Below are 24190 nucleotides of genomic sequence, written 5' to 3'. Positions count from 1 at the left end.
TTCCCAAGCTAAGCTGCAGTGTCTTGGATGTGTTGTCTTGATTGTTATGTTACTTTTGATAATGATCTTGATGTACAGTAGTAAGCTTCGTTAACAGATTCACAGTTTGAAAGTCTGCTTCAATAGACTCTTTGTTTAGTGCTTTGAGGAATAGGAAGAAGGAAGGATACCCAAGAGCAAAAGAAGAATTTATATTCGTAAATCTTTTTAAGGTTGTGTGAATCATGTCTCAACATGTAAGTGATCCACAGAGAGCCTTTGGTGCTTTTCAATATCATGTAAGTGACTAACTTAAGCTTGCTGGGGAGCACTGCTGTGAATCATGTGGACAGCACGGAATCTTCGAGTTTGTACTGGTTATAATGGAGAGTTGACTGCAGTTTCTGTGTACTAGAGTGGTATTTTGGAAGTATTTGCTGAGTTTGGTAAGACTTGAAGAGTAAAATGTGAGGCATATGAGTCTTGGATTTTAGTTCCTCAGTCGTGAAGCTTTTGAATGGACTTCGCGTCCCAGTTGCAAAAGCGGTTTAAGTGGTCTCTCAATAACTCGCACGTATACGAAAGAGCTGACAGAGGGCGGGAGGGCAAGGCTATACTATTAAATTTCTCACAGGATAGAGTGATCGCTTGCCAGGTGAATAAAGGTAGATGAAGGATCTTCATTCAGAACACTAAAATATGAAGTTTCGCTGACATGAGTCTTTACCCAATCTATGGCACACACTCCCGTTCCCCTCGAATAAATACACAACGTCTCACACTTAAACCTTAGTCTCCTTATCCACAGGCCTCTCATCCTGCCCGACCGAGCTGCCCGTGGCCGAATGATGTTGCACATGATAATCATCATTAGTACTCAACACATACTCCTCCTTATCAATATGCCTAAACAAATAATAAAACACCCCCGTAGCAACAAACCCAATGATAGCCGGGGCACCCAGATCCCACGTCAGATACGGATCCTTGATCAGGCCCGCGAAGGCGAGACCAAGCGCGTAGGCGATGCCGGTGGAGAAGAGATTCAGGGCCGTGACGAGAGATCGCATGTTCTTGGGCGCCCGAGAGTAGGCTAGACCGTAGGCGGGGACGTTCACGAAGAGTTCGGAGATGCCGCCGAGGGCGTAGGGGATCGCCATCCACCAGATGGAGATGGGTGCTACGAGGGAGATGCCGTCGGCGTCGACGCAGGTGGAGCTGGAGCCGTAGTGACCGCATGGGCCGATTTTGTAGGCATAGTAGTTTAGGACTGTGTATCCAACAGCGCCGATAGCGGACATGAGGAGACCGGTTGTGATACGAGCGACGGGGCCAAAATGAATATGATGTTTGCGCAGATACGGATAAAGACCATAATTGAGGACCGGTGCCATGATAATAATAGACAAGGAGTTGAAGTTGCTGATGAGATCGTTTGGCTGTCCGTTGGTGATCAACATCGTGGATAGGGCATCAGCCGCGATACCAAGTCCGTTATCGTTGATATACTGAATTGGGAAGAAGCAGAACATTCCTGTGGCTTGGAAAGTTCGGCGGACATCCTCGACGAATTGGTCGTTCCAGGGGACAGTTGTAGAGGCACCAGATGCGGCCAAGACAGATGGCTTGGCAGCTTCCCAGAAGCCATGTCGGCCGAATCTGCTGAAGTTTTTCTTTAGACAGATGCCGAGCACTTTGAAGCAGTTGAACAAATCGCTTCCTCCCGGAGGGTACAGGATAAGTTTCTTGTGCAAGTACCAGAGGACGAAAGGGAGGGGAACATAGATGGCCATTGGTAAGGTGAAGGTCACCATCCATCCAACGTCTTTGGCAAGGTAACTGCTGGGTACTCCCAAAAAGCCACCGACGTTGATTAGTAGGTAAAACCATAGAACTACACGCTCGGTTGTAGATTCAGGGTCGACGATAACCCTTTCTCCATCATCGAGAGTTTTGATCGTGGGCTTTGTTTCTTCGATCTGATCGAGGAGTACTGGAGAAACACAAGGCTTGAACATGGCTAATCCACTGTCAGTTGCGTCCAAAAAAAAATCGTTGCAAAGAGTATCTTACCAGCACCAATGGAAAGGACGTAGAGTGAAATTAGATATGGAGCAACTGCATGGCCGCTTGCGAGCAATGAGGGGGCTCCAGAAGCAATCATCAAGGCATGCGCAACACCGAAAACGGCAACACCGTAGCAGATGAGTCTGAAACGGCCAGTGTAGGTATCGGCGATGTAGCCAAAGATGACTGGTAGACAGTAAACAAGCATCTTGAAAGACTGGCTGACAGCAGTTGCCTTCACTGTGCCCAGTCCCAGAGCACCAGCGGTTTGCTGTGTTCCCTTTGGTGGCGCTCCATAGCCATTTCCGCCTACAGGAAGCTTGCGGTTGACGAAGTTGGAAATGACTCCAATGGATGAGTAGTAAGATCCACGCTCGCAGAATTCCGCAAAGCATAACCCGTAGGCAGTGTATGGAATCTTGCCAGCTACCCTGCGGAGAGTGTGAAATTCCTCAGCGGTAGGCTTGCCTTCATAGTCGTGTTCCATTTCCAGGATAATCGACTGTCGTTTCTCGTCTGCGTGAACCATGGCGCCATCTTGGTCAATGGCCAAGTGGTTTTGTGCGCCAATAGTGAATTGCGCATCGACAGTCTTTGCGTCCGCTGATAATTGTTAGCAATTTAATCCATGTATAGGTGAAGAAGCAAAAAGAGGTCTTCTTACCCATGATTGTTGAAACAAAGTGCTGCTGCTACTCTGCAAGGCGGGGATCCGGGAAGGGTCTTGACAGGAGCAAATCTTGGGGAGAGATGCGACACAATATATCCTTCACCTGCAAGCTTTCCAAGATACTCCACACAACCACCTTCCTAACATGGGCATGCTGGGACGTCGCCAAGCTCGGATGATCAGTGAGTGTTGGATCACCACTCTGGATCAGATTGACCCCTCTCTGCATTGGTGTCCTCCGCAGCGCGGGAAACGTCTCCTGCCTGAATGAGCCAGTATCCAATCATCGCGAGCTGCAAAAGGGAGGCAATGTTTCTTTCCTAGCCGTGCACCCTATGGTGAGCTTCGCTCTCTCCGTGCACTTTTCATGGGTAAGTCGCCAAGAGCCTCCATACGACCACGCATGGCTTGGCGAACACTAAGGCCAATCACCATTTAGAGTTTGATCTACTAGAAGGAGATCTTGGTTGTAAATTTGAAGCACGAGAGATAAGGTACCTAGTCGTGATTTGATGGAATCCTATGCTTTGCGTCAAGAAAAGCTTTTCCATATTTTGACTTTGCGATTACCTGTGAGGCGAATGGAGATGCACTACACTCTCATTTCCAGCCCACGAATACTGAATGCATTTTGACGACATTGACGATCAAATAGATTCCAAATTTCATAATCATTGCATGACAGTACATGGAAACCAGTTACTCGGGACGGCCCTGTCAACATAAAGGAAGGTGCCAAGTAGAAATGTGCCATTTTGCCTCAAAAGGTGCAGCTCCAACCTTGTTGAAGAAGCATATCAGCATATCCCTGTAACATACCATGACCTAGGGACCTTATTAATCGAACAAGCTGCCATCTCGAGACTCGAATTCGGGCCGCCGACGAGCTAGAAGAGATCCAGAATGTTATCAGTTCGTAACGTTATCCTTAAGCCGCCTTTCGCCATCTCCATGCGTGACCCCTAGACCCAGATAGCTTCCAGAACAATCCTTCGCGTCCCGGAAACCACTCACCATGCATCCTTTTGCAATAGAGCGTCTCGCCACCCCGCACATCAGCATCCAGATCCCGATGCAAGCGGCTATCTCGTCGATTTTGGTGTGATGGTGTGCTTCGGACGGCGCGTTGAATGAGGAAGGTGGCTACAGCCGTGAGCTTATTTCAACGTCTTGGCATCTTGGCGGCGGGTCTTAGCCTTGGTATTTGCCTTCGCCTTTTGTTGCTCTTCTCTTTCGCCGCCAATCATGGCATTCATGTCAAAATGCCCTGCGGTGTTGATCATTGGTCCAGATCGAGGTGAGGCGAGGGGAAAGGCTACGTTCGTATCAGATAGGGGTATCACGTGCTCAGCCATGAAAAGTTCTATAGAACGAGTTATGGCCAAACACCAGAGATAAAGTGAAGAGCAATTAACTCCATAGCTTTCAACACATCTTAATAAGAGATACTTCTTCGTGGGAACGTTCTAGCCATGTGAATGTGACTTTCTACACGTGATCTATCAGAAATTACTTACAAGCTCTTTATTTGGGCCTGAAGCGCCCCGTAAGTGAGCTTTGCTCTTACAATTCAAAATGATCGTCTCATCCAAATCATAAAGTCTGGGCCGCTTAGTACAAGAAATGGCCCAACTTCATTCCAAAATCGTTATTCCTAGCTACTTCCTTTTGTCGTTTTCTTGCACCTGCTCAAATTCAGACGTGGAAAGACATAGAGTCATTGAGCTGAAGATGCATGGAGGACGAGAGAAGAACGAGTAGTGAGAGCAAGCTTTGCTTCACTCGGATAGTGGAAAGACAGAGAGACCAAAAAAGACCAAAAGAGACAAAGTCTAGACAGACTTGTCCACAGAGCAAAGAAACTCTTGGTATCTACCAAACGACGGACACCTCTTTGTACACAATGTTCCTATTGCCTGACCACCAGGTATAAGAACTTCCATTTCGCTTCAAAATGCTGCTTCCTCAGACATAAATTCCAATTTAGTGCAAGCCTGTCTTGGTCCCTTGTGACCATGGCGGCCTTGAATCCAGGTAAGGAGCTCGAAGTTATAAACCAGCTCCCGTGGTTAGCTGACTGTGGTCTCCAGGTCAGTTCTCGAATCACTACATCGAGCTAAGACCTCGCGCGGACCTCGACTTCCGATTCGGAATTTTTGCACGAGCAGACATCGCAAAAAATATTTGCATTCTCGAAGAAGCCCCGTTGTGCATTTCCTTGCACAACACCGAGTTCAACAAATGTCTCGCATATGAAATTCTCACCAATAGCAAGAAAGCCCTGTTCAACAACCTGCGATACTATTGCTGCCCCGATTGCAGCATGTCCACGACTTATAAGATCTGGTCTTCGAATGCTCTTAAGTATGGTGAAGATGAGGCGAGCATCTTGTACAACGTGGCGTCTTACTTCAATCACGACTGCACTCCCAATGCTCTGGTTGACACCTCTTGTCCCCGCCACGCAGGTGGCCATGTCAAAATCATCACCAGGAGAGATATTCGAGCCGGGGAGGAAGTCACCGTTTCATTCATTCGAAAGCCAGGTACGACTTCGCAGAGGCGGAAAGAATTGAAGGATAAATGGAACTTCACATGCTCGTGCCAGACTTGTACATCCAATACCAAATTAACGGCCAAGATGCTCAGAGAGCAAGATAAAGCAGTGATGGCCACAAACCTCGCAACGCACCTTTATGGCGTGGACTGTCTACCATCGGCATTTGATCTGCAAAGATCTCAGCAGATGAATGGTTTCATCGAAAACCTCAAGGTCCGAATTGCCGCCCAAAGTCAAGCCTTCCTCGACGATTTTCAAGCGGCAGAGAAAGATTCTGGGAAGCATTGGAAGGAGATCACTCCAGCGAAGCTTCTCGCTTTCATTGAACAAGTCGCAACCTACTTGCGCGAATTGTTCCCGAATTCGATCAGTGCAGACTTCTTCAAGCGAACAGGTGACAGGGCGGCCATGTTTAATCAAAAGATTTTGACAGAGGAATTCTTGATGGAGGAGGCAGCTGCGAACTATGAGTTTGTACTCGAGGATGCTTACATGTCTGGAGAATAAGCTTCGTGTCATGCAAATAGAAGAGACGTCTCTGACAGAAGCTTGTTGCTCTTACTCATGTACTCTTGCGGGAAATGCCTTGGTAGCAGGAAAATTCGCGGTCTATTGTTTTTGGAGAACTTTGCTCTTTCTTTGGAAGCTTGTTGCTGTTTAAGACGAATTGCTGTTCTTGCATACAAAGAGGCTAAAAGAGTACAGACAAGCGCAGATGATAGGACGATGTTGGCAAGACAAGGAAAAGTTTGGACGCGCTGATTCTCAAGATGACTCCACCGATGCTCCTCCACTGAAGACTCAAGTGTAAGAATCAATTGGAACTGGAAAGATAAGGGACACAGGACGTGATGCAAATTGCCAATTTTGTGTACATTCCATCTCGATGCTAGAATTGAAAGGAAATTTTATTGATCTCGTTGCCACTCAGTGGATGGCATCGCAATGCTCCAAAGAAGGAGATGATTCCTTCAACTCCAATAGATTCTGATTCCCTAGCTGGAGGCAGGAAACACGGAATAGTCAGGCTTGCGCTCAGTGTTGGCTGTTTTGGTGGTTATTCCCGTCATTCCACCTTTCGACGTATTGATCTGATACTGGGGCATCAGGCATGAGCTGACTGTTGATTCCATATCCAAAAGTCTGATTTTGATGAGTTCTGGCGTCTGGGGATGCTTGTTGGGTTGGCATTGGATACGTCGGATCAAAGGTAGCAGTCGACGAGACGTTTCGGTCATCTGCACCGAGATGATCGTTAGAGCGATAAGGCGAGGCATTACCTGGACCATTGTGCAGCGGGAGTGCGATCTGTTCTGGCTGAAATTGCGGCACTGTTGAGTGATAGCCAGTGGAATACGTTGCAGCACTTGTACCATAGAGAGAAAGCGGGGTTGAAGGCTGATAGCTGCTATTGACGTGAGGCTGCATAGTCTGGGGTGATGTATAGGTCATTTCGTTCTGTCCTTGACTTCCATAGTACATAACCGAACTCGCCATAGATCTTGCCTGATGTTGGTAGTGATTGTTCGAAACAAATGACTGATTGCCGAATTGGTGATGTGGCCCTTGAGTAGTTCCGCGCGTTACATCTCCCGACACGTCAGGTAAAAGGTCCAAGTCTCCGTTGTGAGCCTATCTAATAGAGCATATTGTAATACCCTCAGTAATTCTGCCGCTTCCATAGGAAGTGGGAGTTCAGAACCTTGCTCGCTTGATGATTGTTGCGACGCCGTTTCGATGGCTGCCCTGTCAAGACAATGCTTCGTATGCCACATTGTGAAAGCTTCAAAAGCGATCTTCTTGAATAGATCGAGTATCTCGTCATCGATCAAGAATAAATGAGGTAAGGTCGAGTTTCGAATCTGACTTTGGCACATGGAGTCGTAGCACGAGGTGTATTCCCTCTTTTGCTCCGATAATGAAGAGAAGGACAGATCGTTACGCGTAGGAGGTATACACCCTATAGTATCTGTCGTTAGTCACGGCAGATCAACATAAGACATAAGCGGAAACATACATGGAATAGGCACAGGGTCGTCTGGAAACAGGATTTTCCATGTTGCTTCCCACTTTTCAACATCGGAAGATTCTGGCTCAAAAGATCGTTTGTTCTTATTAGAAAGCTTAATTTTTTCGATTTCGATCCATTGGACATCATTGACTCCTTCGTTTGGAATAGAGGGGGTTTCTGAGCAGCCACCTTTCCTGTGCAGAGACAGTGCCTTGATACGGGTCTCTTCGCCACCCTTGAAGATCTTGAAGCATCGCTCGCATTGAACGGAACGATGTGTTCTTCTCAGGTGCTCTCTTCACATCTGTTAGTACAAGATCGCCCGACATCCCACCCATCATATCTTTCCATGACTTACTTCAGTCTTCGAAAGCCTTGGAACCCAGGAGAGACGCAGGTTCGGATGTCCGTATTATAGTGCGCATTGTATTTATGTGGGTTGTGCTTGTTGAATGGGCATGCGAGTTTCAAGGTTCCGTTGTCCACTGTATCCGCTTTGGGCTTCTTGAGGTTGCGGCTTTGGCTGTCATCATAGTTTTCATCTTCCTCCTTTTCTCGAGTGTTTTCGCCATGATCTGAATGTCGTACATCCCGTTTACCATTGCTGTTGGTGGAGGTACTGTCCGAGACCTTTCGTCCAGTTGATGATTCCCCCCCTTGACCAGAATGGCCGGCATATTGATTGAACGCAATCGCCCATGATCCGAAGAGAGGGGACTTTTCTCGGTAGAAGATATCGCGAAGCTTGGGAATGAGGCACTGCGCAAGCTGGTAATCAGGGCTGACAGCTTGTACAACTGCTGCCTCGAACTTCTCGAGTTGAAAGATCCAATGGTTGTCATCTTCATTATCGTCATCATCATCTTCTTCGTCCTCTTCATCATCTTCCTCGTCCTCGTCGTTGCTCGATATTTTGACCTCATCATGTGAAGCTTCTTGGCAGTCACCTCTGAATTCTTCGTTAACTTCAACATCGAGTTCTCGAGAAGCCTCTGCTGTCCGTGAAATGGTATTCGCCGCTTCATCGATATCTTCGTGCACGCGCTCCGCTTCTGGATACTGTTGAGAGACCTGAGCCATCTCCTGGATACTGCAAACTTTGTCAATAGTTGCATCTAGTCTTGATGGGTCAGTCCAAGCATACCCGTCCGTTGAGTCTTGGGAAGAAGGAGTATTTGGTGCACTGAATTCAGAGGATGATCTTGATCCTGACTCACGTACCGGCTCTGACCTACCTTGTCGGCCGAACATGTCCTGGCTGTTCATGTAGTCTTCTAATGACGGCGAAAAGCGTGGCGTTGTTAGTTTTTGATTCGGTCGTCTCATAGTAGTCCTTTCTAGCGTCGGATGATAGGTGTATCTCGACTCCAACGTTTGTCTGAAATGGGAACTTGTTCGGCCTTTCCGGTCCTCGGTCGAGGCGGTAGATATTGTACCTGACACAGACGCCGCGCCAAGCTGGATTTCCTTTTGGGGGTAGAGAGGCATCTCCGGATTGGAGACATGCTTGAATGCGGCATTATCCACATCTCCTTCGGGATTATTTTCCGTGGTAGGTTGCGCCATTTTCAAAGGAAATCCTGTGGAAGTGGGGGCCAAGATAGTCGTCAAGTTCCTGAGGTTGAAAAAAGAAAGATCTAATTCCAGAATGCATAGGAGTTTCCTAATCTGAGTAGACAAGGGGATCCTTTATGTCTTCGGAGGAAAAGAGGGAGAAAGAGGGAGACTATAAAATATGAATTTAACTCACGTTAGGCTTTCTCTTGTCGATGTCCCAACATGCGGCTCACAATGCGAACCTCCAAGTTTCAAGATGGCTCAAACAACCCTCCAACCAGAACAAAGTGAACGAGGAAGATCGTCTCCAGGATCACGGTGTGTGAATTGGGGCAAGTCCATCATTCTGGCGTGGTTCTGGGGTAAAGCGAGCCTCTCAGAGGCGCAGCGCCATGCTGACTGAGACACTGGGAGTTGGCCGGCGACTCTAAGTGGTTGAAGGCGCGTGTGGCGGCAGCATGGATCATTCTGTCGCTTGCGCATTTGGGCGGAAAAACTCCTTTGGATCTCGAATCTTGGTCGCAGATGCGCACAGCGTTTATTTTCCCATGGTAGAGGTGGTCTATAGGGCACCTTTCCGTGTCCACCTTGCGCAAAGCCTTCGTAGCGTCCAAGACTTGAATCCAATGTGGCATCCCTTTCAACATTTTTGCACTCTGTCCTCAGTGTAAGGCAGATAAGGCAGCAGCCGCGTGTTTTGAGACGACGCTCGTGTTGTTTTGACTGCGGTGATGAGACTATTCGACCCCCACCCTCACCATGGGCAGGTCCTTCGGAGGGCAGATTCGGAATGAAGGCTACTTTCCAGTTCGCCTTCTCGCCATTACCTACATTTTGAAATAGACTTCCTTCCTAACAGGCTTCATAAGAACCTTACATTGATGGGCGATATTTGCTTTCGTGATGATACGGAACTATGGCAGCGTCAGCACTTTCAGCACTTTCAGCACATATCAGACCTAAAGTAGGCGTAAAACTCGATATTTACTTCCGGGTAGAGAGAGAATCAATCGCGCTCCTTTCGTATTTCATGCTGCATGTCCAATAACACGCGACGACAACCCTTCACGTGTACAGTCTCCGACGTTTCGCTCTCGGGTTTGCGTGCAAACCGAGAAAAAGCACGACGAAACAGAAAAGAATTAACTCTCGAGCTCAGGACCGACATCTGGAGATTACAATCACTCAAACTGAAGGCATTAAGACACCCAGAACAGCTTTAGAGAAAGGGCTGCAGATCAAAGATATATAACATGGACGGAGGTGAAGTCCTCCAGGAAGTACAACATGACTCGAGCACGGAACCCTGCAGTGGAGCCGCACTAGCTTGCACGTGATACTGTATCACGATGCCTCACCTTGATGTGCTTTCTTTCCTTCCGCCATCGAATCGAGTCGTGTTATACTCTCTGCCCTTCTCTTCGAGATCGCAAAAGTTGGAGCACTATTTATCTCTTCAAGTCGAGAGCGCCCAGGCTGACATGGTATGATATGCTATTGTTTTATTGACTACCAGCGCCCAAACTAGCAAGTTCCTGGCTCTCAAAGTATATTGCACATAGGAAATCTCTAAAGACGCGCGAAAAGACGAGAGATGGGGTTATGCAGACAAACAACTCCTTGCGACACCCTTCTCCATGAAATATGCCCCTTGCCACAAAATCAAATTGCCATCCGATTCTACCATAACCCCGTTCCAAAACATGGGTTTAGAAATGTATAGCTTCACCGACTCCATTGGGAAGACCGTTAGTGGCGAGTGTCTGCTGCAGCAGTTCCTTTGTGATCTGATTGAGGCATCCTGCACTGGCGGCGAAGAAGCCAAGGTATGGTCGTGAAGGGTCCAAGACCTTGCTCTGGTATTCGGGGTGGAACTGGACACCGACAAACCAGGGATGGTCTTTCAGTTCGACAATTTCCATACGGTTGCCAGTGTCGTCTTTGCCGATGAAGTTCAGTCCAGCTTTCTCCAATTCGACCACACTGTCCGGGTTGACTTCGAAGCGATGTCGGTGGCGCTCCTCGACCACATCTGCATTTCCATACAATGCCCGCAGCTTACTCCATTCGCTGCCTTGTTGAAAGTGTGTAGGCCGAGATCCCTTGAATGATATCAGTGACATTGACCTCTAAGCTCTTACAGAGACACATACCAACCTCATTGATCCTCCCATCTCTGTTCTGCTACCTTCTGGCATGAACATGATCACCTTATCTTGAGCTTTCTGATCAAACTCCTCCGACGTGGCATTCTTCCTTCCACAGACATTCCGCGCTACTTCGATCACGGCTACTTGCATACCGAGACATATTCCCAGCATCGGAACCTTTTTCGTTCGAGTCCACCACGCCGCTTTGATCATTCCTTCAACGCCTCGTTCACCGAAGCCTCCTGGAATAACGACACCACTGGCTGTGTGAACCGAAAGCCAAGCTTGGTGATACTTGGTAGGATCGCTGTCCTGTGTGGCATCTTCCAGATGTTCAGAGTCAACCCAGTTGATATGGAGGGCCTTGTTGCATCTCATAGCCGAATGCTCCAGCGACTTGACAACCGAAAGATACGCATCTTGAGCTTCAGTATATTTGCCAACAATGGCAATATTGACCTGCTCCAGATGTTGTTTAGGTAGTACCGTCTTGTTCCACAACTTCCACAGATCTGCACCCTTAGCGACTAGAGCGGAGGAGATTGCTAATTTATCTAGTTGCAATGCAGAGGTCAACTGTGTGACAAGGCCCTGCTGTTCAAGCAGAAGCGGTACTTGGTAGACGGTTTGCATGTCTCGTACTGTAAGTACCTGCTCAACTTCTCGATGACAACTGCGGGCAATCTTCAGGATCGTCTCTTTGGCAAGAGGACGCTCACAACGGCAAGCAATCTGTATCTTGTCAGCACTTACTCTGTGAAACAGTCTATGTATTTACCAAGTCTGGGATGAGGCCACTAAAAGAAGTATCATTAGTAACCATGTATCATGAAACAGGACACTCTCGACAATCTGGAAATACCATGGAAGGGGGATTAATCGCACGAGAAAGTACTTACGCTTGAAGTGCCCCACGAATTGAATGTTGCGTGGGCTTACTTTTCTCCTCTCCGTGTATTCTGTCGTCGTTGAAAGTCAGCAACCATTTGACCAGGACTTCTTCGAAAGAATCTTATTTCGGACACTTCTCTATAGTGCATAAGAACTTCAAGGAGGGATAGGACTTACAGCGGCACGTAAGAGACGTGAATGTTGACAAAGTTTCCCTTCCCTGCTCTATGTCGAAATTGAGTCAAGGCCTCCACGAAGGGCATGCTCTCGATGTCGCCGACAGTACCACCCTAGCAGACAGTGAGCTCCAGACGAGAAATTGGAGGCGAATCTAGGGGAAGTTGCAAGCTCTTCCTAAGTTCGTGAATACGTACCAATTCGACTTGGGCAATTAATTAGTAAAGATATTTCGGCGATGTTCAGGAACAAGACATACTGATGCACACATCCGGCTCCTCTCCTGAATCATCTGCTGAGACCTTGGCAACGCGTTCGATCGAATCTTGAATTGCATCGGTGATATGTGGGACAACTTGTACGGTTTTGCCCAGGTACGTCCCTTGTTGATTCTGTTAGCAACTTTGCTACTCGCGACATCTCATTGCATTCAACACCTTTTCTTTCTTCTGATAGCACGTGGCTGGTAGAAGGCCATGTTAGCAAAGATGCCATCTCAGATTTTGACCTGCAAGACATACCTGTAGATCTTTCCGGTTGTGATATTGCTCTAGAGTTGTATATGTCAATAAAACCGCACGGCTTAGGTCTATTTGACAGAATAAGCTGACCTCTTTTGTGAGATTAAGGCTCAAGTATCTTGAAGTGTACAGTTAGTTGATGCCCCATAGGAATAACGAGACGCAAAAGGATATATACCTTTCATAGTTTCCAAGATCAAGGTCGCTCTCACCCCCATCAATAGGTTTGTTAGCAATCTATGTGCTCTAGATGAAGCAAAGTAAATTACCTTTGAGGACGAAGCATTCACCATGCTCCTTGGGCCCCATAGTTCCTTGTGATTTTAGTTCCAATGTCCCTTCTTTGGAAAAGTATTCATACCTGCATCGATATTAAGATACGGGTCAATCTTGACCGCGGTGACCTTTAAACCCAAAGTTTTCAGGAGTAGGCCAGACGAGGAGGCTGAAAACGCGTGTGCCGTTAGTAAAGATGTAACGCGTCTCGAGATCCTTGGCGCATACCAATGATTCCCTTGCCAATTCCAGAGATCACACCTGGGAGAAGATTAATGTCATAGATTTGAAGTTACAAGACTGCATACATACCTCCAGATACCAAAACGTACTTCATTTTTGCGATTTGGTAAATGTGATTGAGTAGGACTCGAGAATGGATGAAGTTTTTGTGTTCCGCTACGGAAAAAAACTCTCAGATAAGAGTTTATGTAAGACCACGTGAGAGCGCATCAAAATCCACTAGGTCGAATACTGACTAGTCCAGCAAGCCAGTACTAAAGATTACCTACATCTTATATTCATTCAACGTCGCCTTGGATTGCCTCAACAGGGACTGCGAACGAAGAAAAAGTGTTGCAACTCACTTACGTCCGACCTATATCGGGAACAGCTGACACGGTCTTCGCAGGCTTGTTAAGTGCATGGACAATTCCTCCAGTTTGAAAACACCACCTACTGCGGCTTCACGACAAACCGAGAAGAAGACCAAGTCTTTGGTGAAGGTCTGCATAAGAGGGCATGGCATCGAGGCTACGAAATACCAGGACGGCACCTTCCCGGATTAATACCAGTTTCTATCTCCCGCGCGAATTGATTTTCAGATTTCTTTTCCTTCAAGTTGCTTTCCATGCCACATACCCATTTTTGTTCTGATGCGGGAATAGAACGCCGCTTTTGAAAAGATGGCCAGCCTCAATTAAAGCAGCCACTGACTTCTATCACGGGAAACGACTTGCGATTGCAACGACAACACTCGACCAAGGACGGAGGCATGTGCGACGCCCTACATAACTTTCACTCGCAAGAGACACATCCCAACTTCAAGCAGAAATCAATCTCGCGCAATAAAGAGAGCAAGTCCGGTATCAGCGGTGGCTATGGCGGCTCAACAACCACAGCCTTACACCTACATCAGTAAGAACCCCACGAGTTGGGCTCGGAAGGCGGCCGATGCGTATTGGCCGTGGTTAGAATGCAACGTAAAAGCTGAGCAGGTTTCTAGAGCTTCCGGATACGGTATAGTCACGATCCATGGAAGCATTTCAACACCAGAGCTGGGCGTACGTCACATTGAGTCTTTCCCAGAGATAAGCTCATGGTACCATTCCACCCAATTGCAGTCAAGATTGTCTTGCTTTTTCTGCAGGGCGTCAAATCGATAAATGCGGCGTCGAGAATGCAATGTTTTATTGGCATGCGACCCCGCTCGTTGTGGTGTGTTCGAGAGTTCGAGCAGCACGTTGCTCCTTCTCATTTGAAGATATTGGCCCCCAGAATCCTTCGACCAGCGAAAGGGTGGTGCGCGGAGTCAACTATCCGATTCCCCCATTGAGGCTCAATTACTCGTAGTCCGAGTCCCTCTCTCAGTTCCTCGTCCATCTCTTTCACAGCTTTCATTTACCATTACAGTTTCCCTCACACCGTGGCTTTCTTCCTCGACCTCCCTCGTTAAAGAAAGAAGTCTCGCTTATCATGGATCCCATCACAGTTTTGACAAGTGCTGGAGCCCTTATAACAACTTGTGTTACAATTACGAAGACAGTCCAGCGTACTGTTGAGGGCCTCCAAAATGCCCCAGGCATATTGAAGTCTATTGTTTCGGAGTGTAATGTCTACACAAGAAGTCTTGAAGAGCTCGAAGTCTTCCTCCCTCGACTCGGGATAGCACGTCGAGCTCATGATCCTCGTGGTACAACGATCAACGATGCTCTTGGTCAGATACATCTGACTTTGACGAAATTGAAGAATGAGGTGGGTCGTGCTGCGGGGTCATCGAGTAATCTTGGCATCAGAGGAAAGTTGAGGGTTCATTGGAACAAGGATGTCCTGGACCAGTTGCTCAGTCAATTACGAGGACAACACAGCTCTTTAAGCTGCCTCACATCTACGCTCACAAGGTATGTGATGCCTGTCTATGGAAAGATCCTGCTCATCCCTCACAGCCAAACAATTCTGAACAACTTCGACAAAATACATAAGGCTGACCATCGAGCTTCAACACAAGCGAGTGAAGTGCAGAATAAGGTCTCCGAGGCTGTTAGGAATGTGAGTTTTGGTTCGACCCATGGCCTAGCATGAACTTACATGTTGTAGAAACCTGTACAGACCATGCCAGACTTGACATCTAGATTCGGTGGGGTTTCTTTGGACGACCTATCATCGAGGCAATATGGCAACTACAGATCCACACAAGCTGCGTATCCAAATACCAGCAGACGGCTCGTCATGAATGAGCAAGCCTTCAACGAGATGATAACAGCCATGGCCAACAATGATCTTCGCACCATACAAAGTCTGTTGGACCGCGGATACGACTTGAACTATACGCTTGACGAATACGAAAGAGTCACACCTCTTCATCTTGCTACAGCAGGAAGAGATATTGACCTTGTTCAGAGATTTCTAGGAAAGGGAGCGAGAATCAATTCAAAGACTTCACCAGGTGGTGCCTCTCCGCTCACGTATGCGGCTGAACTTGGGGACATTGCCATGCTCCGTCTACTCTTGGGCAAGGGTGCTATAGTCGACAATAGAGACGACTATGGTCTCACTCCAATGCACAGCGCAGCAAATGGGGGCTTTACGGAAGTGGTCATTGCCTTGCTGGGAAAGGGAGCTAACGTTGGCGCCGAAGGTAGTGATGGGCTCCAAGCACTTCACCTTGCTGCTGGCGGAGGTCACTCAGCGCTAACAAGGACCCTAATTCGAAGAGGAGCTTCTGTGAATGCGACGACTCATGATGGATTCACGCCTCTACATTTGGCTGCAGCAACTAGCGGAACCGCGGATGCCGTACGAACTCTCGTTAACGAAGGGGCTGATGTTGATAAACGCGATAGCTTTGGCGCATCACCCTTGGATCTAGCTGTTTCTAACAGCAACCTGGAGGCAGCGGATATATTGCTGAATCATGGTGCCTCTCTGGATCCAGTTGACTATCTTTCTCTGCCATTCCCACCTCCACTGGGAATGGCTGTTGCTTCTGGCAGCCTTGAGATGATCCGTTTACTGGTAGAGGCAGGAGCTTCATTTGACCTTGCTGGGTTCGGGTCGGCGCTATTTTTGGCTGTCTCGGAGGCTGCATCGAACGAAGATGTTGTCAGCCTACTGATAGATCTCGGTGCAGATGTCGATGGTCGTGATGCGTCGAATTACGACTCGGAGCTTCAGTCTCCAGCACTTGCCGCCGCTGTTGTGAGCAAGTTCTCTATCGTCACTGTTCTAGTGGATAGAGGAGCCAATATTACCCGAAAGCATCGCGTCACAGGCCGTACCCTCCTTCACGAAGTGGCCATTCGCGGTCCAATTGACCTTGCCAGGCGAATCATTCGCCGCAATCCTGAAATGGCTCTTGCTCGAGACGAGTTTGGAGAAACTCCAGTAGATTATGCCACATCTTCCACCGCTTCTGAGCCAGGCATGGCGAATTTCCTGCGAGATCAAGTCATGTCGCTCCTTGGCGTCAAGTATCGTCCTACGTCCATGTTCGGCACAGCCTTTGGTGATGAGCCTGATCGCCTGGATTTCGCTCTCCCATCAAAGAGCTTGGGCGCCAAAGCTGGATGTGACTGCCCCATTTGTCGCGAACTGTCGACCCTTTTGAATGACATGCCTGCGGTTTCTGGCTGCAATTGTGCATCGTGTACTAGCAAGAAAAACGCAGCGCCTGCACTTCCTGGTTGTAATTGTGCTTCGTGCTCAAGCAAGAAAAGGCCAGCCCCTGCAAAACAGACAAACTCTGCAAATTGTAGTTGTGCTGATTGCCTCAGCAAGAAGCAGTCGAAGCCAAATTCTGCACCTCCTAACTGCAATTGTCGAGCATGTCAAGAGAAGGCCGCTACTTCAGCTATTCCCTCTTTGTCACCGCTCTCTCCTTACGATGACGATTTTCTAGGCTTACCACGACCACGTTCTCGTGGACCGCAGCACTCCAACTGTTCCTGCAGCCTATGCAGAACACAATCAGCTCCAGCTCGCTCTCAAACCCCGCAGCCAAGATATGTCGAGCCGCCGTCCACACATTCGAGATATGTACCCGGCTGTCCTTGCCCTCCACAGCCGCCTTCGTTTGAGGACTTTTTCTTAGCTACACTGCAGAGTGCTCCACCTCCACCACCCCCTCCCCCTGCACCTCCACAACATTCCATATACAATCCAAATTGTCCTTGCCCTTCTTGCGAATCGGCAGCGATTGATGCGTTATATTTTGGGGCGTCGTTACCTATTTATTTACCGCCTCCGCCACCCTCACGACGCTGGTGGGAAGACCTTTAAATGCCACATGCAATTTCTTCTGAGGTAGCAGGTCCCTTCAAACTAACTCTTACTGAGTGCTCTATTTATGCTATACTTCTTGCATCTTGGTTTATGAGCAACGAGAGTACATGCTTTGGTATAGGTCTTGAATTTCTGGGACTTTATGATGCTCTTTCTTTTTCGTTCACTCATTGATGCCTCGACACAGTGCTGCTCCTTTTCTCGCATTACATGAACGTTACATTACTTTGCTTCCACAATACTGACGCTCCTTGCTCTGAATGCCATTCCTGAATCAGAGGACTCTGTCACGTGATACCGACTGACCTGTTGATTTGCCCTTAGAGCGACAAGTGTATGCTGAAAACAATTGACGCGTTATATTTTTTCTCGTATGTTTCAACTAGCCAGTTTTCGATCATACCCTATGTCGGTGTTCGGACTTCCACGTGTTGAGTCAAGTACCATGTAATTGGCAGGGATTATTTTGCTATATCTGTATGATTTTCAACCTCCAAGCATCACTGCCGCATCAGGAACCAGATATTCAATCATATGTGCAATTTGTGGAGAAAGGTGCATGGCGATTGGAGAATTGTCTCGATTGAGAAATTGTCTCGGGAGAACCGAGCTGGTCCCCGCATGCAGCTGTGATACCTAGCCACTGACACCGACGGCATGGGCTACGACAGAAGCACAACTTGAACAACACGCTGTGGACCAACAAAATATGTCTCTCCCTGCTACACGGCGAGAATTTCAATTGAAACTTTCTTCCTTAAAGATCTCTTGGCGTGCGCATCAGCTGGCCACGATATGCAGTCTTTCATGGCACGGGACGCTTTCCGAAGTTTGTTTTGGCAAATTCTTGACTTAAGTACTCCATGATCACAGCTAAGTTTGAAGTTGAGCACCTTTGATACTTTCCTTAAAATTTCATAAAGCATTTCAAAAAAGAACTCAAAATGGTTTCATTATCCTCGCTTCTCCTCCCTCTCCTCGCCTCGACTGTCCTCGCTGCGCCTTGTTTGGACGATAACGAGGCCATCCACATCGCAAAGAAGTGGCTCGATATCTGGTCCTCCGGTACCATCACCAAAGAGTCTCAATTGACCACTCTCGTCACCCCAGATATCCAGAGCTACGATGGAACTTACGGTCAAGCCACTGTTGGAATTGACGCTTTATTCGCCTCGTGTACATATGTAGACCCATTGGTCAAAGATGTAGTCCAGGTGCCGATATTTATCTTTCACAGTTGTGATCAGATAGCTGCTCGCTGGACTTACAATGCTCTTTCGACGGGAGTTGGATCGTACGTATTCCAGATATTGTGCGAAGTTCGGGGCTAAATGTAGACAGGACGGTCAAGGCGAATACTCCTATCTTTTTCCACGGTACTGAGTTACTCCATGTCGATCTTCAATCGCGACTTATCTACAACTCAACCTCAAGCGCTGACTGGGTCCTGCTGGCGACTCAACTGGGTCAGACGGTCAACCTCTAGATGGGAGAAATATATCGTGGGGTTCCGTTACGCGGGTATCATGACTCCTCGCTATTTTTACTGCTGGAGCAAGGACGGAATGTTTGCTTGAAAGTCATTCAAAATAAGGTCTGGCTTACTAGTTTGTGGCTACAGATGTACGGGAGAAATGTAATGCCGTTTGTGACAAGAATGTAGCTATTCTTTAATCGTAAAATGCTTGGCGAGACTACTAATGAAAGTGAGGCCAGTCCGATGTTCCTTGCAAACTTTTCTATATTATCCGACAGACCTACTAGTGATTGGAATAGCCACCAGAAGCTTCTTACACGATCTTCATACGGAAATTAACTCTTTTCATTTCTTCCGTTAGTTCTCAAGTTATGCTGCTGCCTTGCCTTGGAGGTCAGGTGTGACTCGAATATTCCACGCCTAACTAGACTCGAGCAAGTTCTTTGTTCGTACGTATCAGTATGAGACAGAATACTCGACTATTGATACAATGTCTAGTATATATTCTTTTCTCCAGGTGCTCATAAACTTCCTGCATCAAATCATTATCTGTCTTCGACATCGAACACCAATACTCCACCTCATCCATCATCCGCACATATCTGACCAAGCGAAATTCCGCCTTCGAGTAGTAGCTCACTTTCAGTATGGCTCCTTACCTCAATGTAGGTGGTCTGAATAGCACATTCGCGATTCTTCAAGATGTTCCTCCTCCGTCAGGAACCATCCGAGTCCTCTCAAGGACGCGGAAAACTTACAATAAAAAACTCATACAAAGCCAAGTTGTACCTGCAGTAAGACAATTCATCACACAACATTCGAAGGCAGATCTTTCGGCCATTACTGGCACACTTACCGCATTCTTCGACTCCGCCCTCAAAGACTATGGCGCCAGAAACGCAGGAGAGATGGCAAAAGCCCAAGCATGGGTCTTCATTACCATTTCTAAAATCAACTCGTACGGCAAGCATTATTGGCATAGAGACGGAATTTGCGGCCTTGAGAATGGGAGAGTCCTTAGCAGATATAGCATGGCAATGGTTGGGCCTCCAACGGAGGTGATTTGCTCGAGTGAACCACAACTCGGTCTTGAGCTGCATCACGCGCAAAAAGGCTTGGAATCTCTACCACGACATCCTATAGCCACTGGTCAGGTTTATCGATTCACCACGGGTCAAGGGGACTCTCCCATTCACTCTACACCAGTTTTCAAAACTGGCAGAATCTTTGTTTCGGTCATCTATTACTAGATCATGCTGGACGGTGGAGTTGAGTACTTTGCCGGCAAAGTGGTCAGGAGATGAGGAGCGTCATTCAAGCTGGTCTTGGACTGCGCTATGCATAAATTGTAACTTTAGAGGAAGCCTGTATTAGGTAACATGACCATTAATTACAACTTCTCCAAACATGAAACGTGAGACCATAGTAGAGGAAAACGTTACTCATGTGACAAAGATGGTGGTGTTGTTTATCACGCAATTATACAGCAGAATAAAACGTGCCCCTCGCATTTGTTTGTGACTTCGAGTCAGATGGCATACTTGGAATCTATTTAGACAAATCATTTTGTGAGCCCTTGGTTAGGAGGCAGAAGAAGCTTTGGACTCTCATATCTACACCCATGGTGGAAAAGGCAATTAGCAAATAGCACGAATACTTGATCTAGTAACATGACGCTGAGCTAGCTGACTTGCGCTCATGAGCTTACCAGCTCAAACGACTGCACTTGCGTTCGTTTAACGAAAAGCCAACTGGCGATATATATTCATGCCAATACTTGACGTTGGAGGTTAAATAAGCGGACTTGAACGTAAATCGTTCTCTAGTGGTTAGATCAAGACCACTAAGGATAAAGGTACCGTAGGCAAGGAAATTTGAGCCTCACGAATCTTAGCGGTTTCAATGATTGCACTTGGTGCTACGCTCTTCGAGATGACTTTACCATTAATGGTCAACCGAGAAAGTTGCCCTGCGCTATTGCTTAGTGCTCCTAGTCTCAGCACGTGCTAGTGTTGACATCGTCTCGTTCCAGACTCCTTCAAACTCTACAACTTCTTCACAACCAAAAGATTACCACAATTCACAACTTCTTCGCAATCATAACGATACCTCAAGCACTTCGAACTCCTCCCAAAATGGCAGACAATTCCTTGATGATGGCAGATATGATCGGTAAGTTGATGGACATGCAACAGCAACTTGCGCATAAGCAATCTTCTAGCCGGGACCTTCAACAAAAAATCAATAACCTCCACTTGGTTGTTGACAACATCTGCCGATCATTTCAGAAGATTGGCGACCTTCCAACTCTTAGGGTTGACGCAGATGATCAAGTAAGTAGCCATGACTGAATGTCCAGTCCAATAACAGCAAGAGCTAACAATTTATAGACTGCTGTCATCTTAGCACCCACTGAGAAGGCACACCGCTCCTTCCTGGGATCTTTCTTCCTCAAGAGAGCCAAGCACAATCCATTGCCGTGGATGAAGCATGATTCCGACCAGCAACAAGAGGAAATATCCCAACCAACTAAACAGCAGGCCCCAAAGCACAAGTCTGAGAGTCGCGTCGAGAAGGCGAAGAGCATGAGTAATGCGAAAGGCATGTTCGCTCCACGCGCTCCACTTTCCGAAAAGAGCACAAATGCCCCGGCAACATCTCAACTTTTCAGTAAGGGCCCGAAGTCTGAGGCTAAGAATCTGCATCAAAGAAAGTTTCGGAGTCTTGCACGAGTGTAAGTTGTGTATTAATTCTCCATTGAATCATGAGCGTGATACTGACCAGTTCTCCAGTGGATCTAGTCTGCTGCAGGATTTGCAAAATCTTGCTGCAGAAAAGCCCGCTCCGACTGAAGACTCATTCAAGTAAGATGCCCTTCGCACACGAGCCTCGAATCCTTGCTAACTGATCTCTTCATAGATTTCCAACTCTGGCCTACAGACCAAGACCAGCTTTGAGCAATGCTCTCTTCGAACCTCCGGGTTCTTCCAAAACCAGTTATGGAAAGCTCGCAATCTCCGATAATTTTGATGCCAAAGAGAACAAAGGAAGATGAGGGCAGAAGTGATTACTCTGCATGGAGTGCACCTAGGTAATAGTGAAGGCGGCAATAATCGTTTGCGTTGGGTATGGAAAGGATGGATGTGGTATGGGTTTGCTTTCGTTAGTCTTGATGCACATTTCCATAATATTTGCGACTCATGAAACAAAAGCGTGCACATACTTTCGCCCACCATCATGATGTTCGAGTGTAGATGTTCAGTGAGCTTCGATGAGACGTGTTTTATCCTTCTCAGCCCTGTCAAAGTACCTGGTAGTGAAGCAGCAATAGTCGCCATCGATCAATTGTTTCTTTTGTCTTCGAATTCTAATCTCTTAAATCTCACTTGTATTATCTCAATCCATCTTCTGTCCCTAGAGGTCTCCAGATTCTGCTCATTCCCTGTCCCCAAGCATTCCTCTTTCCTCTCGATCGTTTAAGTTTTGGCGCACTTTAGACTCCTTTCTATCATGCAAACTGAGACTATCAAGAATAAAGAGATTGCTTTAGAAAAATTAAAGGTTTGAGCATTGATATCCTTAAATTACCGCGCCAGAGACTACAGTTCTCCAGGTGCATTCATCAGATAGTTGCGGTGCGCTAGTGCCTAAAGCTGCCCAGCTTCATCTAAGCGCTAGCACTTACATGATCTCTATTCTAACACCCAAACAGCTTACGGCATACACCATCACGAGTACGCAAGAACTACTGTAACTCGAACGCAATGGCTAGCTTATCTTTGACCTTAGCCGACATTGCCGGCAAGGCCATAGACTTGCAGCGCCAACTCGCACTTGAGCCTTCGCCTAGTAATCAATTGATAAATCAAATAAACGATATCCATTTTCTATTCGACAATGTCTACCGATCCTACAATAAGAGAGAGCAACCGACTACCGCTACGGCTACTGATGGCGCAACTTCCAGCGTAAGTAGTCTAAGCTTCTTGCGCATCGATATGAGCAGGCCTTAACATCATACAGGAACTTGTCATCCTATCCCCGACCGACACCGCACACCAAGCGTTCGCCAAGGGAATTCACATCAAGCAGTCAAAACACAATCCTCTTCCGTGGATGCATCTTGATGTCAGTCTGGGCAAGGAGAGCAAGGACAAGCCGACTTGGCGTGCGGATGCACGTTATCGTATTCAGAAGAACACCAACACAAGCACCGTCGTGAAGCGCCGCGTCCGTCGTCACGTTGTCTCTCAAGCAAGCTCAGAGCGATCTAGGGTAGTCGGGGAAGTCAACGATGAGGATGAGGAGGACGACAAGGTTGAGTTGGACGATACCACATCTGAACGAAATCTCGAGGTCACGGAGACATATCAAGAAAAGGTTCTGAATTCTCCTGACGACGAAGTTCTTCCAAATTTCTCAACTACATTGTAAGTCATCTTGCGCTCTTCCTCTGACATCATACTTCCAGTCTTATTAACCTTTTCATAGCTCCTCAATTCTGGCATATCGACCAAAGTCGGCTACTGGTTCCTTCATGTAGGTTGTTCGTCGATGAGACCATATCATATACGATGACGGCGTGTAACTTTCGGTTGTCAGCATCAGAGAGGATAGAGCTTTTTGTGGTTATGGTGGATTTGGTATTGCGTCTCAGATGATCTTCCGCGGATGTCGTTTGGTGAGTTTCTTTGGATTCGTCGGCCTTTGTAGGTAATTACTACAGCACCCGAGCTTCTGAATGCAAAAGAGTACTCAAAAGTTCTCTATGACAGTGATTCTTTGTGACATACCGTATCAACTGGACTCTAAAATATCATCTTATAAGCGAATGGAAGCAGGAAGTCAGTGAGGCGACCATGTCTAATTCTGAAAGCAATATACCAAAGACAATTAATTCATTTGATTCTCGCCATGTCTTAAGAGTCGAAAACTATGGTACGTGTATCAAAGTATAGAGCAATAGTACAAGCACTGAAATGTAGCACTTTCCTCCATATAATATTGGAGAAACATAACTACTCCACTCTAAATTATCCTAATCTACGTATCTTATTCAATGTTTGTCTTTGTGAAGGCTTGGGGAGACCATCTCTTATTTGTCCCAATCCTTTATTTCAAAATGATATCAAAGAGTTCAATTAATACTTTACACATTAATGAAGAGCGACTCGTCTGTCTTCACAGAAATGGCAAACCGGGGCACAGTTCCAAATTCTACCCAGCAATCAGCGATCGGACGTTCCGTTGTCTTCGGCTACCAAAATATTGTCAACTTCCACTTTAGCAGGAACAAAACCCTTAATCAACCCCTCGTCTCGTGCCCCCTTTCCCCGCTCGCTTAATTCTCAGCC

At 47.1% G+C, this 24190-nt stretch overlaps 10 protein-coding genes across 10 annotated transcripts; 6 read left to right on the top strand and 4 right to left on the bottom strand.

The window, feature by feature from the left end:
- Window positions 1-706: 706 nt before the first annotated feature.
- Window positions 707-3050, bottom strand: LY89DRAFT_321005 (peptide transporter). The gene is made up of 3 exons (XM_018206717.1): window positions 2711-3050; window positions 2053-2649; window positions 707-1999 (listed from the first exon to the last, which is right to left on the bottom strand). The coding sequence occupies exons 1-3, from the start codon at window positions 2712-2714 to the stop codon at window positions 762-764; spliced, it is 1839 nt and encodes a 612-aa protein (XP_018063524.1). The 5' UTR covers window positions 2715-3050; the 3' UTR covers window positions 707-761.
- A 1681-nt stretch (window positions 3051-4731) lies between these two features.
- LY89DRAFT_763845 (SET domain-containing protein) lies at window positions 4732-6047 on the top strand (the record flags this gene model as incomplete). The annotated part of the gene is made up of 2 exons (XM_018221612.1): window positions 4732-4750; window positions 4807-6047. 2 exons carry the CDS (start codon window positions 4732-4734, stop codon window positions 5781-5783), a joined length of 996 nt encoding a protein of 331 aa, XP_018063523.1. The 3' UTR covers window positions 5784-6047.
- Window positions 6048-6938, bottom strand: LY89DRAFT_320947 (uncharacterized protein). The gene has a single exon (XM_018206715.1). It carries the CDS (start codon window positions 6771-6773, stop codon window positions 6312-6314), a length of 462 nt encoding a protein of 153 aa, XP_018063522.1. The 5' UTR covers window positions 6774-6938; the 3' UTR covers window positions 6048-6311.
- On the bottom strand, window positions 6756-8833 carry LY89DRAFT_320965 (uncharacterized protein). The gene is made up of 4 exons (XM_018206716.1): window positions 8523-8833; window positions 7646-8407; window positions 7294-7583; window positions 6756-7236 (listed from the first exon to the last, which is right to left on the bottom strand). Exons 2-4 carry the CDS (start codon window positions 8365-8367, stop codon window positions 6860-6862), a joined length of 1389 nt encoding a protein of 462 aa, XP_018063521.1. The 5' UTR covers window positions 8368-8407; window positions 8523-8833; the 3' UTR covers window positions 6756-6859.
- Window positions 8834-10293: 1460 nt separating this feature from the next.
- LY89DRAFT_690675 (CTP synthase) lies at window positions 10294-13476 on the bottom strand. The gene is made up of 16 exons (XM_018216142.1): window positions 13447-13476; window positions 13172-13258; window positions 13088-13120; window positions 12945-13028; window positions 12853-12897; window positions 12762-12801; window positions 12674-12701; window positions 12584-12612; window positions 12500-12525; window positions 12322-12444; window positions 12260-12267; window positions 12063-12175; window positions 11894-11953; window positions 11773-11791; window positions 10998-11726; window positions 10294-10946 (listed from the first exon to the last, which is right to left on the bottom strand). Exons 2-16 carry the CDS (start codon window positions 13194-13196, stop codon window positions 10554-10556), a joined length of 1755 nt encoding a protein of 584 aa, XP_018063520.1. The 5' UTR covers window positions 13197-13258; window positions 13447-13476; the 3' UTR covers window positions 10294-10553.
- A 1951-nt stretch (window positions 13477-15427) lies between these two features.
- On the top strand, window positions 15428-16000 carry LY89DRAFT_570283 (ankyrin; the record flags this gene model as incomplete). Its single annotated transcript, XM_018208586.1, has 1 exon — window positions 15428-16000. A coding segment is annotated over one exon (573 nt), but the record flags the coding sequence as incomplete, so codon positions are not given.
- Window positions 16001-17830: 1830 nt separating this feature from the next.
- On the top strand, window positions 17831-18894 carry LY89DRAFT_320909 (uncharacterized protein). Its single transcript, XM_018206714.1, has 2 exons — window positions 17831-18653; window positions 18701-18894. The coding sequence occupies exons 1-2, from the start codon at window positions 18304-18306 to the stop codon at window positions 18843-18845; spliced, it is 495 nt and encodes a 164-aa protein (XP_018063518.1). The 5' UTR covers window positions 17831-18303; the 3' UTR covers window positions 18846-18894.
- A 589-nt stretch (window positions 18895-19483) lies between these two features.
- LY89DRAFT_763817 (uncharacterized protein) lies at window positions 19484-20202 on the top strand (the record flags this gene model as incomplete). The annotated part of the gene is made up of 1 exon (XM_018221611.1): window positions 19484-20202. The coding sequence occupies one exon, from the start codon at window positions 19484-19486 to the stop codon at window positions 20084-20086; it is 603 nt and encodes a 200-aa protein (XP_018063517.1). The 3' UTR covers window positions 20087-20202.
- Window positions 20203-20971: 769 nt separating this feature from the next.
- On the top strand, window positions 20972-21943 carry LY89DRAFT_763815 (uncharacterized protein; the record flags this gene model as incomplete). The annotated part of the gene is made up of 4 exons (XM_018221610.1): window positions 20972-21169; window positions 21227-21570; window positions 21629-21700; window positions 21756-21943. 4 exons carry the CDS (start codon window positions 20972-20974, stop codon window positions 21889-21891), a joined length of 750 nt encoding a protein of 249 aa, XP_018063516.1. The 3' UTR covers window positions 21892-21943.
- A 657-nt stretch (window positions 21944-22600) lies between these two features.
- LY89DRAFT_676521 (uncharacterized protein) lies at window positions 22601-23624 on the top strand (the record flags this gene model as incomplete). The annotated part of the gene is made up of 5 exons (XM_018213596.1): window positions 22601-22804; window positions 22860-23266; window positions 23328-23375; window positions 23439-23517; window positions 23550-23624. 5 exons carry the CDS (start codon window positions 22601-22603, stop codon window positions 23622-23624), a joined length of 813 nt encoding a protein of 270 aa, XP_018063515.1.
- Between the last annotated feature and the right edge of the window lie 566 nt (window positions 23625-24190).

This window comes from Mollisia scopiformis, assembly GCF_001500285.1.
Source record: "Mollisia scopiformis unplaced genomic scaffold LY89scaffold_30, whole genome shotgun sequence".
Lineage (NCBI taxonomy): Eukaryota > Fungi > Ascomycota > Leotiomycetes > Helotiales > Mollisiaceae > Mollisia > Mollisia scopiformis.
The sequence above is the reverse complement of the archived record's forward strand: the minus strand, read 5'-3'. Positions and strand labels throughout refer to the sequence as shown.